Genomic DNA, 16,618 nt, shown 5'->3' with positions numbered 1-16,618 from the left:
TTTTAATTATTATTATTATTATTTGAAACTCGATTTTGCATGTCACTATAAAGTTATATAAGCCTTAATGTTCAATATTCAATGCAAAACTTGTTTGGGTCCCTATTAAAAGGTTAATTTGTTCAACTTTGGCCCCGGCTTTGTTCAGTTTTAAATTTTGGCCCACTCTTTATTTGAGTTTGACACCCCTGCTTTAGACTTAGACTTGGACAAACTTTATTGATCCTCAAGGGAAATTGTTACACACAGTAGCTCAGTTAACAACGTATACAATTTTGAATATAAAATGAAATTACTCTTCCCCTCTTGAACCACTGAACATGAAATGTTGGATTCATAAATAGAACTTGACTTCATATTTCATGCAATAAAGTCAATTAAATTTCCAGTGTTTGTACAAAACCGTTTGAGGTTCAAAATGTAAGAGCTTTTATTCTGAAGGGTCCGAAGCGGAAGTACTGCTGGTGGAAACTGGCGAACACCGTCGCTTGTCAGCCGCTACCAGGTGATGTGTGTGCTGTAAACAAACAAAACTTTTTGCCGAAGACGGGTAAATGTTCTTCGCTATGTGTATATATTTGCGTTTGAAACTTAAACGCAACGCGGCATGTTTGGTTTCAAACAAAACGCGGTGCAAAGCTTCATGGCTGCTTTGTACCTTCGTGATGCTAAAGCTAACGCTAATGCTAACGTACATGTTCCTACTAGACCGTATTTACTCTGCAACTGTGTGTATGTAGCTTCAGGTTTTAGTTGTTTTAAAACTTAATTTTGGTGCAGTGACTTTTCATAGTGTATCTATGTTTATGCACGTTTATGTCTTCATGGGAATTCCATCCTGTGATTAATGCAAAAATAACATCATAGACTTGCATGTAGAATTGTTGACAGTTGACATTAAATTCCAGCATTTCTTTTACATCTAACCTTAGCTCATGCTATAATTGATCAATAATCATGACGATAGTACACGTTTTAGTGGATTTGTAGACGTTTTGGCATAGTAGTAATAAACAGCAATTATAAGCTGTGTCTCAAATGGAATACATCCGTGAGTACACTTCAGTAAGTACACTTTGACCTTGATGGCATGAATTTTGACAGTGTAGTATGCAGGTTAATTTGTGTCTTTTACATACTTGCCAACCTTGAGACCTCCGAATTCAGGAGATTTGGGGGGGGGGGGTTAATTTATAGCTAGAATTCACTGAAATTCAAGTATTTCTTATATATATATATTAGGGCTGCAACTAACGATTAATTTGATAATCGATTAATCTGTCGATTATTACTTCGATTAATAATCGAATAAAAGAGACAAACTACATTTCTATCCTTTCCAGTATTTTATTGGGGGAAAAACAGCATACTGGCGCCACATATGTTCTTTCAACTTGCCAAATAAAACAAGCAAAATGTTACAAAAATGCACACTTTTGACACTCCTGCTATAGATAATGAAACATTATATCTGATAAATGTATGGATAAAAAGCTGAGCCTGACGACGCATGCACGTTTATCACAACTCTCTCGCTCTCTTTGTGTCTGCCCCTCCCTCACAAATGCTGCTGCGCACCTTCACAATTTGTTTTGTTTTTAACCTTCTTAACCCTGAACGTACATTGAAAACACACGCAACCCTAACTCAAAATGCCGGACATTTGAGGCATTTATGAAACTCCGCCCGACAGCCCCGCAAATATCTTATCTTGTGTTATGACTGTATTATGATGATAGTATATATCTATATCATGAATCAATTTAAGTGGACCCCGACTTAAACAAGTTGAAAAACGTATTGGGGTGTTACCATTTAGTGGTCAATTGTACGGAATATGTACCGTATTTTTTGGAGTATAAGTCGTTCCGGAGTGTAAGTCGCACCGGCCGAAAATGCATAATAAAGAAGGGAAAAAAAACATATAAGTAGCACTGGAGTATAAGAAAGGCAATTTAAAATAAATAAAGAATAGTGAACAACAGGCTGAATAAGTGTACGTTATATGAGGCATAAATAACCAACTGAGAATGTGCCTGGTATGTTAACGTAACATATTATGGTAAGAGTCATTCAAATAACTATAACATATAGAACATGCTATACGTTTACCAAACAATCTGTCACTCCTAATCGCTAAATCCCATGAAATCTTATATGTCTAGTCCAGGGGTCCATTTTGACCAGTTTCACAAATGAAAGAAAACAAGGGGAGCCACAAAAATCTTTTGAAATTTAAAATGAAATAACACTGCATACAAAGTTTTTTCTCTTGCTTTGTGCTATGTATAAACCAAGGGTTTACACATAGCACCTTAATATGAAAATTGAATGTTAGTGCGGCTCGCGGGTTTTACATGAATGGCGCTCGACAGCGTCATACTTGTCAACCCTCCCGATTTTTCCAGCAGACTACGTATATCAAGGCAACTGAATATCAAGGCAACTGTTCTTTCGAACGTGCCGTGATGGTACAGTATTTAGCACTAATTACAACCAGCGTGCCGGCCCAGCCACACGTTGTATGGGGCTTCTGCTGGTACACGTAAGTGACAGCAATGCATACTTGTTCAACAACCACACAGGTTACACTGACGGTGGCGGTATAAAAAAACTTTAACACTCTTACTAATAATGCGCCACACTGTGAACCCACACCAAACAAGAATGACAAACACATTTCGGGAGAACATCTGCACTGTAACACAACATAAACACAACAGAACAAATACCCAGAATCCCATGCAGCCCTAACTCTTCCGGGCTACATTATTAACCCCCCCCTACCAAACCCCGCTCACCTCAACCGACACACAGGGAGGGGGTGTTGATGTGTGAGGGAGCAGGGTTGGGGTGGGGGCGGGGTTTGGTGGTAGCAGGGGTGTATAATATATCCCGGAAGAGTCAGGGCTGCATGGGATTCTGGGTACTTGTTCTGTTGTGTTTATGTTGTGTTAAGGTGCAGATGTTCTCCCGAAATGTGTTTGTCATTTTTGTTTGGTTTTGGTTCAAAGTGTGGCGCATTATTAGTAAGAGTGTTAAAGTTGTTTTATATGGCCACCGTCAGTGTAACCTGTGTGGCTGTTGACCAAGTATGCATTGCTGTCACTTACGTGTGCAAGCAGAATATGCATATAACAAGTGGCTGGGCTGGCATGCTGTTTATACAGATTGTAGAGGGCGCTAAATACTGTACCATCATGGCACGCCCTTATTATTATTGTAAGGGTGAAAATCGGAGAATATTAATCCCGGGAGTTTTCTGCGAGGGGCACTGAAATCCGGAAGTCTCCCGGGAAAATCGGGGGGGTTGGCAAGTATGCAGCTGAGCCGCATCAGAATGATCAAAGAGCCGCATGCGGCTCAGGAGCCGCGGGTTGCCGACCCTTGGTCTAGTCTCTTACGTGAATCAGCTAAATAATATTATTTGATAAATTTACGGTAATGTGTTAATAATTTCACACATAAGTCGCTCCTGAGTATAAGTCGCACCGCCGGCCAAACTATGAAAAAAACTGCGACTTATAGTCCGAAAAATACGGTACTGAACTGTGCAATCTACTAATAAAAGTTTCAATCAATCAATCAAAAGGTTTTAATCCTATTTTATTAAACCACAGGACTAAATTTGAGCCAAAACCATGACCACAGACTCAACACTCCTCAATTCTGAGATGGAGTTAGAGCAGCAGGAAGACTTGTATCAACAGCTGTTGTCACAGGTAATAATCACTTACTCTTTTGATGTATTAAGTGTATTTGATTAACCAAGTTGCTGTCTTTCCATTCAGACAGTAGGAAGCCTGCAGGCAGAAAACCCAGACTCCAAAGTGGTCCGACCGCAACCTGGTAAGTAGAGATGGGCACTGAAACCCGGTTCTCCAATGCCAGCGCAGGCAGTCGTAACCTGACTGCAAAAAGAAGAAGCTATTGATGCTTCATTTCGGTGCTAAATGAATGGAGTCGCAGCAACCTGCAACAAGTGCTTGCCGATGATATTCTGCAAGTAACATCTTGTAAATAATGTAGCACACTGAGTCTGAATTTCTGTTTAAACTTTATTGCAGACCTTAACACGCCAACAGTAGCCCTCATAACCAGCAGCCATAGCAACCCAGCGCTAGGCTAGCCTGTAGCCACAACATCAACTTGGCACTTCCTCATTATGCGCCAATGAATGACGGTTATGACAGGGGAGGTTGCATTTACAAACCCCCGGAACTATAAGTGTAACAATTACAAAAGTTTCTGTTCTGTATTGCTGCAATAATTACCACAATTTCATGTGGGATGTATTACTTATTTCTGAATGTATTACCTAGTTATAATTCAATTGACATAATTGAAGTATTTTGCTGCCAGTGGCAGTGACATCCTGTGAGACACCTTCAGAAAAAGAGCACATTCACTACTTGAATTATTGCCTTTAGGTTTGTCATCATTAAGTTTCACATTGTAAACATTAAATGATGATTCATATCAATTATAAACTTTTCGGTTTTTATTCTGTCGCATTTAGTCGACAACAGTAATCAAGACATTATTAGATGCCTCAACCGTTTATACTACAAACCCCGTTTCCATTTGAGTTGGGAAATTGTGTTAGATGTAAATATAAACGGAATACAACGATTTGCAAATCATTTTCAACCCATATTCAATTGAATATGCTACAAAGACAACATATTTGATGTTCAAACTGATAAACATTTTTTTTTTTTTTTTTTGCAAATAATCATTAACTTTAGAATTTGATGCCAGCAACACGTGACAAAGAAGTTGGGAAAGGTGGCAATAAAATTGAGGAATGCTCATCCAACACTTATTCGGAACATCCCACAGGTGTGCAGGCTAATTGGGAACAGGTGGGTGCCATGATTGGGTATAAAAACAGCTTCCAAAAAATGCTCAGTCTTTCACAAGAAAGGATGGGGCGAGGTACACCCCTTTGTCCACAACTGCGTGAGCAAATAGTCAAACAGTTTAAGAACAAAGTTTCTCAAAGTGCAATTGCAAGAAATTTAGGGATTTCAACATCTACGGTCCATAATATCATCAAAAGGTTGAGAGAATCTGGAGAAATCACTCCACGTAAGCGACATGGCCGGAAACCAACATTGAATGACCGTGACCTTCGATCCCTCAGACGGCACAGTATCAAAAACCGACATCAATCTCTAAAGGATATCACCACATGGGCTCACATCAATCTCTAAAGGATATCACCACATGGGCTCAGGAACACTTCAGAAAACCACTGTCACTAAATACAGTTGGTCGCTACATCTGTAAGTGCAAGTTAAAGCTCTACTATGCAAAGCGAAGGCCATTTATCAACAACATCCAGAAACGCCGCCGGCTTCTTTGTGCCCGAGATCGTCTAAGATGGACTAATGCAAAGTGGAAAAGTGTTCTGTGGTCTGACGAGTCCACATTTCAAATTGTTTTTGGAAATATTCGACATTGTGTTATCCGGACCAAAGGGGAAGCGAACCATCCAGACAGTTATCGACGCAAAGTTCAAAAGCCAGCATCTGTGATGGTATGGGGGTGCAATAGTGCCCAAGGCATGGGTAACTTACACATCTGTGAAGGCACCATTAATGCTGAAAGGTACATACAGGTGTTGGAACAACATATGCTGCCATCTAAGCGGCGTCTTTTTCATGGACGCCCCTGCTTATTTCAGCAAGACAATGCCAAGCCACATTCAGCACGTGTTACAACAGCGTGGCTTCGTAAAAAAAGAGTGCGGGTACTTTCCTGGCCCGCCTGCAGTCCAGACCTGTCTCCCATCGAAAATGTGTGGCGCATTATGAAGCGTAAAATACGACAGCGGAGACCCCGGACTGTTGAACGACTGAAGCTCTACATAAAACAAGAATGAGAAAGAATTCCACTTTCAAAGCTTCAACAATTAGTTTCCTCAGTTCCCAATCGTTTATTGAGTGTTGTTAAAAGAAAAGGTGATGTAACACAGTGGTGAACATGCCCTTTCCCAACTACTTTGGCACGTGTTGCAGCCATGAAATTCTAAGTTAATTATTATTTACACAAAAAAAAATAAAGTTTATGAGTTTGAACAGCAAATATCTTGTCTTTGTAGTGCATTCAATTGAATATGGGTTGAAAAGGATTTGCAAATCATTGTATTCCGTTTATATTTACATCCAACACAATTTCCCAACTCATATGGAAACAGGGTTTGTGCTTCCTGAGTTGATTTGCTGAGGAAGTCCTTGACTTGGAAGTCTTTCAATTACTAGTATGTTTAATTTTCATCTCACAAAACTGCATAAGAAGGTAGGACTTATTATTATTTAAATTTTTTTAAATTTACAATAATGTGCATGTTCTTAATTTTTTAAGTACCGATTCAGGCACCATTTAAGCACCGGCGCTGTTTTTCAAGTACTGATTTGGTACTAGTATTGATTAAAATGTAAACCATACCCATCCCTGCTGGTGACTAGCTTCACATAATAAAAACATATGATCAAAATCTTGGAAATGCTCTATAAAAGCATCACACTCTATTGCACAAAGTGGGGCTTGCGGGCCAAATTTAGCCCCCCATGTCATTTTGTTTGACCCACCAAAGGTTGGCTACCAAATTTAAAAAATATTCACACTGTCCTCTTTCAAGCAGTAAAAAAGTAGCAGCTAAGTCGCCAAAGTCTTAAGGTAAAAATATGAGTACTACTGTTTTTGCACTTTACAGTAATGCACTGTAAAAATGGCCACAGATTTTACGGCAGCTCAGTCATCAGATTTTATAGTGAAAAATTATAGATTTCTGTTTTCACAGGCTAACTAGTCGCATTTGAATTTGAGACGGTAAAGCCGTGACTTTTTGACGCTCAATGGAGAAGGATAATCTTGGCCGCCATGCTTCACTCACGTCCTATAACGAAAACCTAAACGCTTTGAAATTTAACATCCTCCTTATGTCTAATCTGTCTGGTTTAAGTTTGAAAGTGATCAAATTACATATCTAGGACAAACTAGTTTCGGAACACCTGGAAATGGCGAAAAGCTTCAGAAAATGACATTTTTGAATGTTTTGAGATTAAAAATGTATATAAAAGATGCAGAGTTGCATGTTAACTAAATTGTGTAACATTCTCTACTACCTTTATATTTATATATGGCGGCATGAGGCTAAATCCCTCACTCGTGGTGCTGTTGCATGGTAAAAATCTCTGGCCCGAGGACTATTAGCAAATTTTCACTTTGACCCTTGGAGGCTAAACATTTAGGCACCCCTGCTCTAATGTGTCCTCCCTCTCAGGAATATGTGTGAAGACGGTGTCGGAAAAGGACAAACAGAAGGTCTTTGTCAACATCTGTCAGTCAAACTTAGTTCCGCCGCCACCGGAACTGTCCAAAGAGGAGCTTGTGGAGTTGCTCCAATCAGAAGATCCCAGTGGGTACAGAGTTCCCATGAGTCTCGGGGAGCCACACGCTGAGGTAGACAACAGTAAGTAATCGCAGTCACATTTAATTCATGAATACCTACAGTTAGGGGTGTAACGGTACGTGTATTTGTATTGAACCGTTTCGGTACGGGGGTTTCGGTTCGGTGCAGAGGTGTACCGAACGAGTTTCCACACGGACATATTAAGTAGCGTACTGCACGTTGTGTAAACAATACTCAAAATGCCGGACATTTGAGGCATTTAAGAAACTCCGCCCGGACAGCCCCGCAAAAGAGGACATGTCCGGTGAAAAGAGGACGTATGGTCAGTCTATCCTAGCCCGGTCGCTGCTAGCATGCTAGCAAAAGAGGACATGTCCAGTGAAACCGACCGGGCTATGATAGACTGACCATACGTCCTCTTTTCACCGGACATGTCCTCTTTTGCGGGCTGTCCGGGCGGAGTTTCTTAAATGCCTCAAATGTCCGGCATTTTGAGTTATGGTTGCGTGTATTAACAATGTACGTTCAGGGTTAAGAACGGGTTAAGAAGGGGTTGGGGACGGCGTGGCGAAGTTGGTAGAGTGGCCGTGCCAGCAATCGGAGGGTTGCTGGTTACTGGGGTTCAATCCCCACCTTCTACCATCCTAGTCACGTCCGTTGTGTCCTTGGGCAAGACACTTCACCCCTTGCTCCTGATGGCTGCTGGTTAGCGCCTTGCATGGCAGCACCCGCCATCAGTGTGTGAATGTGGAAATACTGTCAAAGCGCTTTGAGTACCTTGAAGGTAGAAAAGCGCTATACAAGTATAGCCCATTTATCATTTAATTTATTTAAAAACAAAACAAATTGTGCACGCAGCAGCATTCGTGAGGGAGGGGCAGGGACAGAGAGAGCGAGAGAGTTATGATAAACACGCATGCGTCGCCAGGCTCTGCTTTTTATCCATAGATTTATCAGATTTAATTTTTTATTATCGATAGCAGGGGTGTCAAAAGTGTGCCCCGGAGGCCATTTACAGCTCACAGCTAATGTTTTAAAGGCCCACGGCACATTCTAAAAATACTATTAAAATAAACAAAAACATAACAAAAGTGAAATAAAAAAGGTTAAATGTAATTTAGAAAAATTTGCAATGTTGACTAATGAAACAAATCTGTTTTTTCTTTCTTTCTAACTGTCATTGCTCAAAACATAATATTGAATCAAAATCATTGTTATTATAAATTGTTGACCTATCCAAGGTTCTGATTACTTCACATCAAATATTCCACTAAGAAAAATATTTTTGGTGGAATATTTTGCAAATCTGGTAAATAAATAACCAAAAAATGTATATTCTGTTGTTTTCCTACTGTACCGAAAATGAACCGAACCGTGACCTCTAAACTGAGGTACGTACTGAACCGAAATTTTTGTGTACCGTTACACCACTACCTACAGTGCAGTGCAATCAGAAAGTATTCAGAACGCTTCACTTTTAAGAAACAGTATCTTTTAGTTCCTCTCTTCATATTGTTATACTTACCTCTCATTATGCCTAAACTCAACATGTCTTTGTGTCAGATTCTCAGGGGTGCACGGCTTATGACGTGGTCATTAACCAGGAGTTCTTCCAGAAGTGTCAGGTGTGTTGGTTGTTGTGCTTTCTTACAGTGCTGTTCTTTAAAGGAAGGAGGAAAACATGATATTTTAGAAAATAATGTAAACATGTGCAAAGTGTGGGTTAAAAGTAAGCTGTGTAGTAGGATAGCAACGGTAAGAACCAACATGGCTGCCTCCTTCCCAAGTTTCAGTTTGCTTGCAAGTTAAGCGAATTATATTTATATAGCGCTTTTCTCTAGTGACTCAAAGCACTTTACAACCAACCCAATATCTAAGTTAAATTTAAACCAGTGTGGCTGGCCCTGGGAGCAGGTGGGTAAAGTGTCTTGCCCAAGGACACTACGGCAGTGACTAGGATGGCGGAAGCAGGGATCGAACCTGGAACCCTCAAGTTGCTGGCACGGCCACTCTACCAACCGAGCTATGCCGCCCCAAAGTTAAGCATGTCCGTAGGGGAATCCATGTCTGCTGCTCTCCATCCAGTCTGCACCCACCCGGACTCAGAGAAGTCATAAGTTCTCTACCAACACAATTAATTTTCGAGTAGCTCATACAAAAACTGTAACTGAGCGCTGGACTTCCACAAAATGTCCATGTCGAAATAACACCTCCGAAACCATCACACTTAGCACTGGGGCTCCACAGGGATGTGTACTAAGACCACCGCTCTTTCCATTTCTGACCCAGTTTTGCAAATTACATGACTGTGGTGGGCCTCATGACTAGTCAACTTGTCTAAAAAGAGCAAAAAGGCAGAATAAATGAGAAAAAGTAAAAAAAAAATTAAAATTATCGGGCATGTGAAACGTCCGCGAAGACGCGGAAATAAACATATTTTAACATTTATTTTCAGGTCAAAATATCACTTCTGCGTTTTTTAATGAAATATAAAAAAAATACGATGTAAACAAAAAATGTTTCCTTTTGCATAAATGCCACACTAAGTTGCGGGACAGGGACACGATCAGGAGCACCAGACAAACTTGCTAGTTAGCATACTTAGCATCAAGGGCCACAACGTTGACGGCTGCCTACTTTGCTACTATTCATATTTGGATGATTACAATCTGAACACTGTTAGTTCTAAATCAATTGTAGTTCTAGAGCATTAATTGGTAGCTGTCAAAAAGGTGCATTTTTGAGGTGACAGTGGTAATCATTTTAATAAATGATCTACTAAAAAAAACAAAAATGATGTGGTACATTACATGGGACATGTAAGTGTCTAAAAGACAGCCAAAAAAGGTTGGTAGATGAGAATACATTTTAAAGGTAAAATGTAGTGTAGAAATGCACCCAATTGCAGGAAATATAGTCTTGATTTTCAACATTTTCTCTCGGGGTTTGCGTGGCAGCACTTGATGCTAGAGATGTCCGATAATGGCTTTTTTACCGATATCCGATATTCCGATATTGTCCAACTCTTAATTACCGATACCAATATCAACCGATACCGATATATACAGTCGTGGAATTAACAAATTATTATGCCTAATTTTGTTGTGATGCCCCGCTGGATGCATTAAACAATGTAACAAAGTTTTCCAAAATAAATCAACTCAAGTTATGGAAAAAATGCCAAAATGGCACTGCCATATTTATTATTGAAGTCACAAAGTGCATTATTTTTTTTAACATGCCTCAAAACAAAAACAGTGCAATACTTTTTCATAACATTGTCACTACTGCCTAGTTTCTCTTGTTATGTTCTTCTTTTACTGTTATATTTTTATTCTCATTGTTGCTTTTTATTTTTATTCTTATTGTAATATTTTTCTTTTCTGTTTCCATTTATACCCCCATTATTTACTTTTTAAATTCGATCTCAATTCTATACACTGCTGCTGGAATTTAAATTTTCCTGAAGGAATCAATAAAGTACTATCTATCCATCTATCCAAACTTGTAATTTGAGGCATGCTTTCCCTGAGAGAGACTATGAGGAGGTTGAGGTGGGCGGAGTTGGGGTGGGTGAGGGTACAGGGTAGCGGGGGGGTTTATATTGTAGCGTCCCGGAAGAGTTAGTACTGCAAGGGATTCTGGGTATTTGTTTTGTTGTGTTCATGTTGTGTTACGGTGTGGATGTTCTCCCGAAATGTGTTTGTCATTCTTGTTTGGTGTGGGTTCACAGTGTGACGCATATTTGTAACCATGTTAAACTTGTTTATACGATCACCCTCAGTGTGACCTGTATGGCTGTTGACCAAGTATGCCTTGCATTAATTCGTGATGAGAACAGCCGGTAGATATTATGTGACTCGGACGGCACGCACGCAAAGGAAATGCCTTTAAGGTTTATTGGCACTCTGTACCTCTCCCTATGTCACAGCGGCGTTTTAAAACGTCATACATTTTACTTTTAGATACCGATAATTATGAAACCGATACCGATAATTTCCGATATTACATTTTAAAGCATTTATCGGCCGATAATATCGGCAGCCCGATATTATCGGACATCCCTACTTGATGCTGTTAGAAAATTCCTCTTTTTGTCCTCAAAGTGAGCTCACATGCCTGAATACTAGAAAGATTAATAATCCACGTTTTCACCCGGAACACAAATACGTATGTCTTTTATGTACTATATTACAACATTGCAAAATGGATATCGCATCCTTTGGTAGTATGGTCTTGGTGTAGATCAGATGTGTCCAAAACTACAGCCCGCGGGCCAGATGGATTAATTAAATCACTGTACGTGCCACCATCTATTGGACAATATGAGCATTGTTGGTCGATTACCATGAGTGTTATATTCCATCCATCCATCTTCTTCCGCTTATCCGAGGTCGGGTCGCGGGGGCAGCAGCCTAAGCAGGGAAGCCAAGACTTTCCTCTCCCCAGCCACTTCGTCCAGCTCCTCCCGGGGGATCCCGAGGCGTTCCCAGGCCAGCCGGGAGAGATAGTCTTCCCAACGTGTCCTGGGTCTTCCCCGTGGCCTCCTACCGGTCGGACGTGCCCTAAACACCTCCCTAGGGAGGGGTTCGGGTGGCATCCTGACCAGATGCCCGAACCACCTCATCTATTAGCATAGCATCTATTTATATGTACCAATCCAAACAACCTATGGTGCAAGTTAACCAAAACCAACATATCAAGTCAACATGTGCCAAACAAAGTCACCTGACCATTGAAGTTTGTGGACATTATATACAAACGCCTAAGCACCATACATGTGTCATAATTACACCTATCTGAGTCATCATGTACTTAATTAAATGTGTGATGACTATTTTAGTTTCACTAATTCACATTGTATGTATGTGCCTTGTAGGGGGAAGCCTTGTTCCAGCAGTTTGTTATCATGGTCTCTTTGGAAGGTCTGGAGAACAAATACAAACTCATGCTTAGTAGAGGTAAGTGTGCATTTGTTTAAAGCAAAGATTCATAATCTTTTTGTCCCCGGGGCCCATCTATTACACTACAGAAGGACTTGGGTCCCACTGCAATTTTAACACTGAATTAGTAATTTTACTGTTGATTTAATCGTTTTTAATAATTTTATCTAACCTACTTACAGTTTAACAGGATAAACCTTGTCAAATTATATGAAACCATGTGTTAACCACAAATATTATCAAGATTTGGGTGAGGCTGATTGCGAAAATAAATACTAATCAAATATATTGCAAAATAAGAGACTCATAAATATTGATGACAAATAGATATAAAAATAGTTCAAACTAAGTCTAACCAAATTAATATTGAATAGTAATAACATACAGTATGTTTCGTAGATGAACTGTCAAAAAGATTTAAGTGCAAATGAAAATACAGCTGCACCACTTACCGGTACGTCATATTTTTTGCACTGAAGAAACCTCTCTATGACTTTAGCTCCATACTTCTTCTGTTGGTTTGATATTGTCATTACTGCCACAAGGTTTGGAAAAGTGTATTACAACGGAGTACCGCTGCGGCCCTTTCGGACCACAGCTGGGAAACAGATGTTTTTTGGCAGCCCTTGAGGGGGCGCTTACGGCCCAACAATGGTTACGAAACACTGGTTTAAAGTACAATTATTTCTTAATTTTTGTGTTGACAGTTTTTAAGAGTGTGGTTTTTGTTTTTTCCCCAGAATGGAAAGTGCTGAAGAACAGAAAGTTTTTAGGGTCGGTCAGTGAGCAGAACATTCGCACAAAAAGCAAGCCGGTTATAGAAGAGCTCCAACCCCAGTAAGTCTGGAATGATGTATTGATTGCATCATCAGAAAGTAACCAGACAATAATGACTGTGTGTAACCTTTTTCCTAGGGAAACCTCCTCTCCTATTGCAAAAAGGTAAAAGTCCTTGTAGAAATGATTAATACACATTCACATTTTCATTTTTTATACTTCCTTGAGTGCTTTTATTTTTTTTCATCTTTCTCACTTCTCAGACCAGAGTTCACCTTGTTTGTAGAGCCCCCTGCTGGTGTCCCTGAGTACCTCATAGCAGAAATCAAGCTGCCTGGTGTGGTGAGAGACACACACATACAAAATAAACATAGTTCCCACTCAAACGTAGGAGTAAAACCTGCACACCCTATTTTACGTTGATTGTTTGCAACATTGCAATAAACCTGGGTGATTCAACCTTGCTTGCTACGTACGCTAAATGAAAGTTGTTAAATGTTCCGTTATGGATGTGGGTCGTAAAAATTTGCATTTTTCGCATTAACTCAGACACTTGTCTCTTTATATAATTAATAATTCAACGAAGTACAGTAGGAAGGGTATTCACATGAAACGTGACGTATGGGGACACTATTCACTTTAGCCACCAGATAGCAGTAGAGTATTGAATATGTTAAAATGTGTTCAGTGGCACTTCCAAATTTGACCACAGCGTCAGTTGCTATGTAAAGTGGCGCTTTTCATAATTTTCAGCAGACTGCATTGCAAAATGATTAAACCCCCACACCTCATCCCCTTCCTTTCACCGAAGCGCTACCCAGGAATCCCTTCCCTACTGTCCGTAGTAGATCTCATGTAAAAGCTGAGTAAAAAGTTTCAAGTTGTATTTAAGTGTTGGCTGTCCAGGTTTCGTCGCGGTCGCTGGTCCTTGACGTCGGCGAGGATCGCTTGGTGTTGACAGCCAGACCCTCGCTCTACCATCTTGACATCTTCCATTCCTTCGTAGTTGACCAGGACATGAGCGTGGCCCAGTACAACAGCAGCACTCAGGTAAAGCCAATAAAACTGCGCTAGTTCAACTCCCTAAACATCCATGAAAAGTTGATGCAGTTGGACGGTCAAGCTTGTGATTATATATGTTGATTGTTATTGTAAAGAATCAGATATCACTGAAACAATGGCTGTGCTGAAGCAATTTTGTCAGAACGCAGCCCGAGATTTGCCATCTTAGCCAATAAGAAAACGAACAGAAAGTCCAATATTTGAAAGCGCAGTCTCTTGTAGATTGTCACTGAAGGCATCAAAACTTTGAATGAAAACATGTGGAGTTATGTACTTTACAAAACATGGTAAAATAACTGAAAACATGTTTTATATTCTAGTTTCTTCAAATTAGCCACCCTTTGCTCTGATTACTGCTTTGCACACTCTTGGTATTCTCTCGATGAGCTTTAAGCACACCTGTGAAGTGAAAACCATTTCAGGTCGCTACCTCTTGAAGCTCATCGAGAGAATGCCAAGAGTGTGCAAAGCAGTAATCAGAGCAAAGGGTGGCTATTTTGAATAAACTAGAATATGAAACATGTTTTCAGTTATTTCACCTTTTTTTGTTAAGTACATAACTCCACATGTGTTCATTCATAGTTTTGATGCCTTCAGTGACAATCTACAATGTAAGTAGTCATGAAAATAAAGATAACACATTGAATGAGAAGGTGTGTCCAAACTTTTGGCCTGTACTGTATATGTTGTAACAGTAAACAATATAATGCTAAATCGCGGTAAAATTCCCGATGATTAGTAATACCGTTTAAATTTTTAATTACCGAAAAAACGGCATTTATTAATGTATTTTAGGCAACACTGCATATTTCCTGGAAACGGCGTCACAGCAGCACTGGTACATGCGCACTAGCGTCATTTGAGTTGAAGAAATATGGCGGAACATAACTACACAGACTTTGCTAGGGAGATTTCCCCTCGGTGTAAACAGAGCCCAGCGCTTAGTTTAACTTAATTTTCCCTCGCTTCATTTCCGTGCCATAAAAAATACGGCCTCAACTCGGTAAGATTAGTTTGTTACCTTGTCATTTAGCTGAAAAGGGTGAGACAAAGTTGTGTGAAAAATAACTATCATTGTAGCCAAAGTCTAAAATTGTGTCTAAATCAATTTAAATACTTTTTAAAGCAGCGTCAATGAAGAAAGGCACAATAACAAACGTCAATCACACACACACACAAACACACACAAAACTTTAGGTACTAATACGCCGGCATCATAAGATTAAACATATTATCTATTAGACAGCTAAAATGTTAAGAATTAATCAATGATGCAATTCTATTTAAAAATGCCAGGAGTTAATCAATATTATACCAGTGTACAGCTTTTCAAACAAATCACAAAATACTTGTTTCTTTTTGAGCAAGTTACATTGTTTGGTATCATTTGCTGTTATTTCTGCTATTTTAACCATCCTTTTTGTACATAAAAAAATGAAACTTTGTTTTTTGTTAGCACTTTGCCTATCATTGCTTTTAAACTGACAAAAGTTTGATAGTTTTGTTTTTTTTTAGCAGCCAAATGAGCAGCATAGTTATAGTGTCGATAGATAGTTATAATTTAGTCATCTTTCTTGTTCGTAATTACATGCCTAAAATATCTCAAGCTGAATTTTAAAGTGGTTTGCTTAATTAGAGCCACAAATTTTGTGTATGCGTTATAATCCGAATAATCGACTACCGTATTTTTCAGAGTATAAGTCGCTCCGAAGTAAAAGTCGCACCGGCCGAAAATGCATAATAAAGAAGGAAAAAAACGTATATAAGTCGCATTTTTTGGGGAAATTTATTTGATAAAACCCAGCACCAAGAATAGACATTTGAAAGGCAATTTAAAATAAATAAAGAATAGTGAACAACAGGCTGAATAAGTGTACGTTTAATGACGCATAAATAACCAACTGAGAACGTGCCTGGTATGTTAACGTAACATATTATGGTAAGAGTCATTCAAATAACTATAACATATAGAACATGCTATACGTTTACCAAACAATCTGTCACTCCTAATCGCTAAATCCCATGAAATCTTATACGTCTAGTCTCTTACGTGAATGAGCTAAATAATATTATTTGATATTTTACGGTAATGTGTTAATAATTTCACACATAAGTCGCTCCTGAGTATAAGTCGCACCCCCGGCCAAACTATAAAAAAAACTGCGACTTATAGTTCGAAAAATACGGTAATTGTTAAGTAAATCAATGCCTTGTCAACTTTCAAAACAGTCGTTACAGTTGTCACATTTACTTGTGACTTTGGCCGTAGTCATAAGGAGAATGGGCCATCATAATAAATTATTTTCAAACCTATGGCAGTTTAACATTTAGATGTTTCTGTTTTTATATGACTTTTTTTCTAACAACTGCGGCCGTAATTTCGTCATTAATACGTTTTTGTACATGCGCATATTTT

General features: G+C 39.3%; 1 protein-coding gene across 2 annotated transcripts in view; it reads left to right on the top strand.

Moving 5' to 3' along the window:
* The first annotated feature begins 397 nt into the window (after positions 1-397).
* pih1d1 (PIH1 domain containing 1) overlaps positions 398-16,618 on the top strand; it is a 16,930-nt gene continuing 709 nt past the window's right edge. The window contains exons 1-10 of one of the 2 annotated variants that reach the window (XM_061973345.2): positions 398-505; positions 3,621-3,722; positions 3,792-3,849; positions 7,292-7,480; positions 8,984-9,045; positions 12,300-12,381; positions 13,104-13,200; positions 13,279-13,305; positions 13,404-13,482; positions 14,047-14,190. In XM_061973345.2, the coding sequence (XP_061829329.2) occupies positions 3,642-3,722; positions 3,792-3,849; positions 7,292-7,480; positions 8,984-9,045; positions 12,300-12,381; positions 13,104-13,200; positions 13,279-13,305; positions 13,404-13,482; positions 14,047-14,190 (819 nt within the window). In that variant the 5' untranslated portion in view covers positions 398-505; positions 3,621-3,641. Of the gene's footprint in view, positions 551-3,620; positions 3,723-3,791; positions 3,850-7,291; positions 7,481-8,983; positions 9,046-12,299; positions 12,382-13,103; positions 13,201-13,278; positions 13,306-13,403; positions 13,483-14,046; positions 14,191-16,618 lie in introns of both variants that reach the window. The other variant, XM_061973346.2, reaches the window with a different exon arrangement.

Source organism: Nerophis lumbriciformis, linkage group LG22 (genome assembly GCF_033978685.3).
Source record: "Nerophis lumbriciformis linkage group LG22, RoL_Nlum_v2.1, whole genome shotgun sequence".
NCBI lineage: Eukaryota > Metazoa > Chordata > Actinopteri > Syngnathiformes > Syngnathidae > Nerophis > Nerophis lumbriciformis.
The sequence above is the reverse complement of the archived record's forward strand: the minus strand, read 5'-3'. Positions and strand labels throughout refer to the sequence as shown.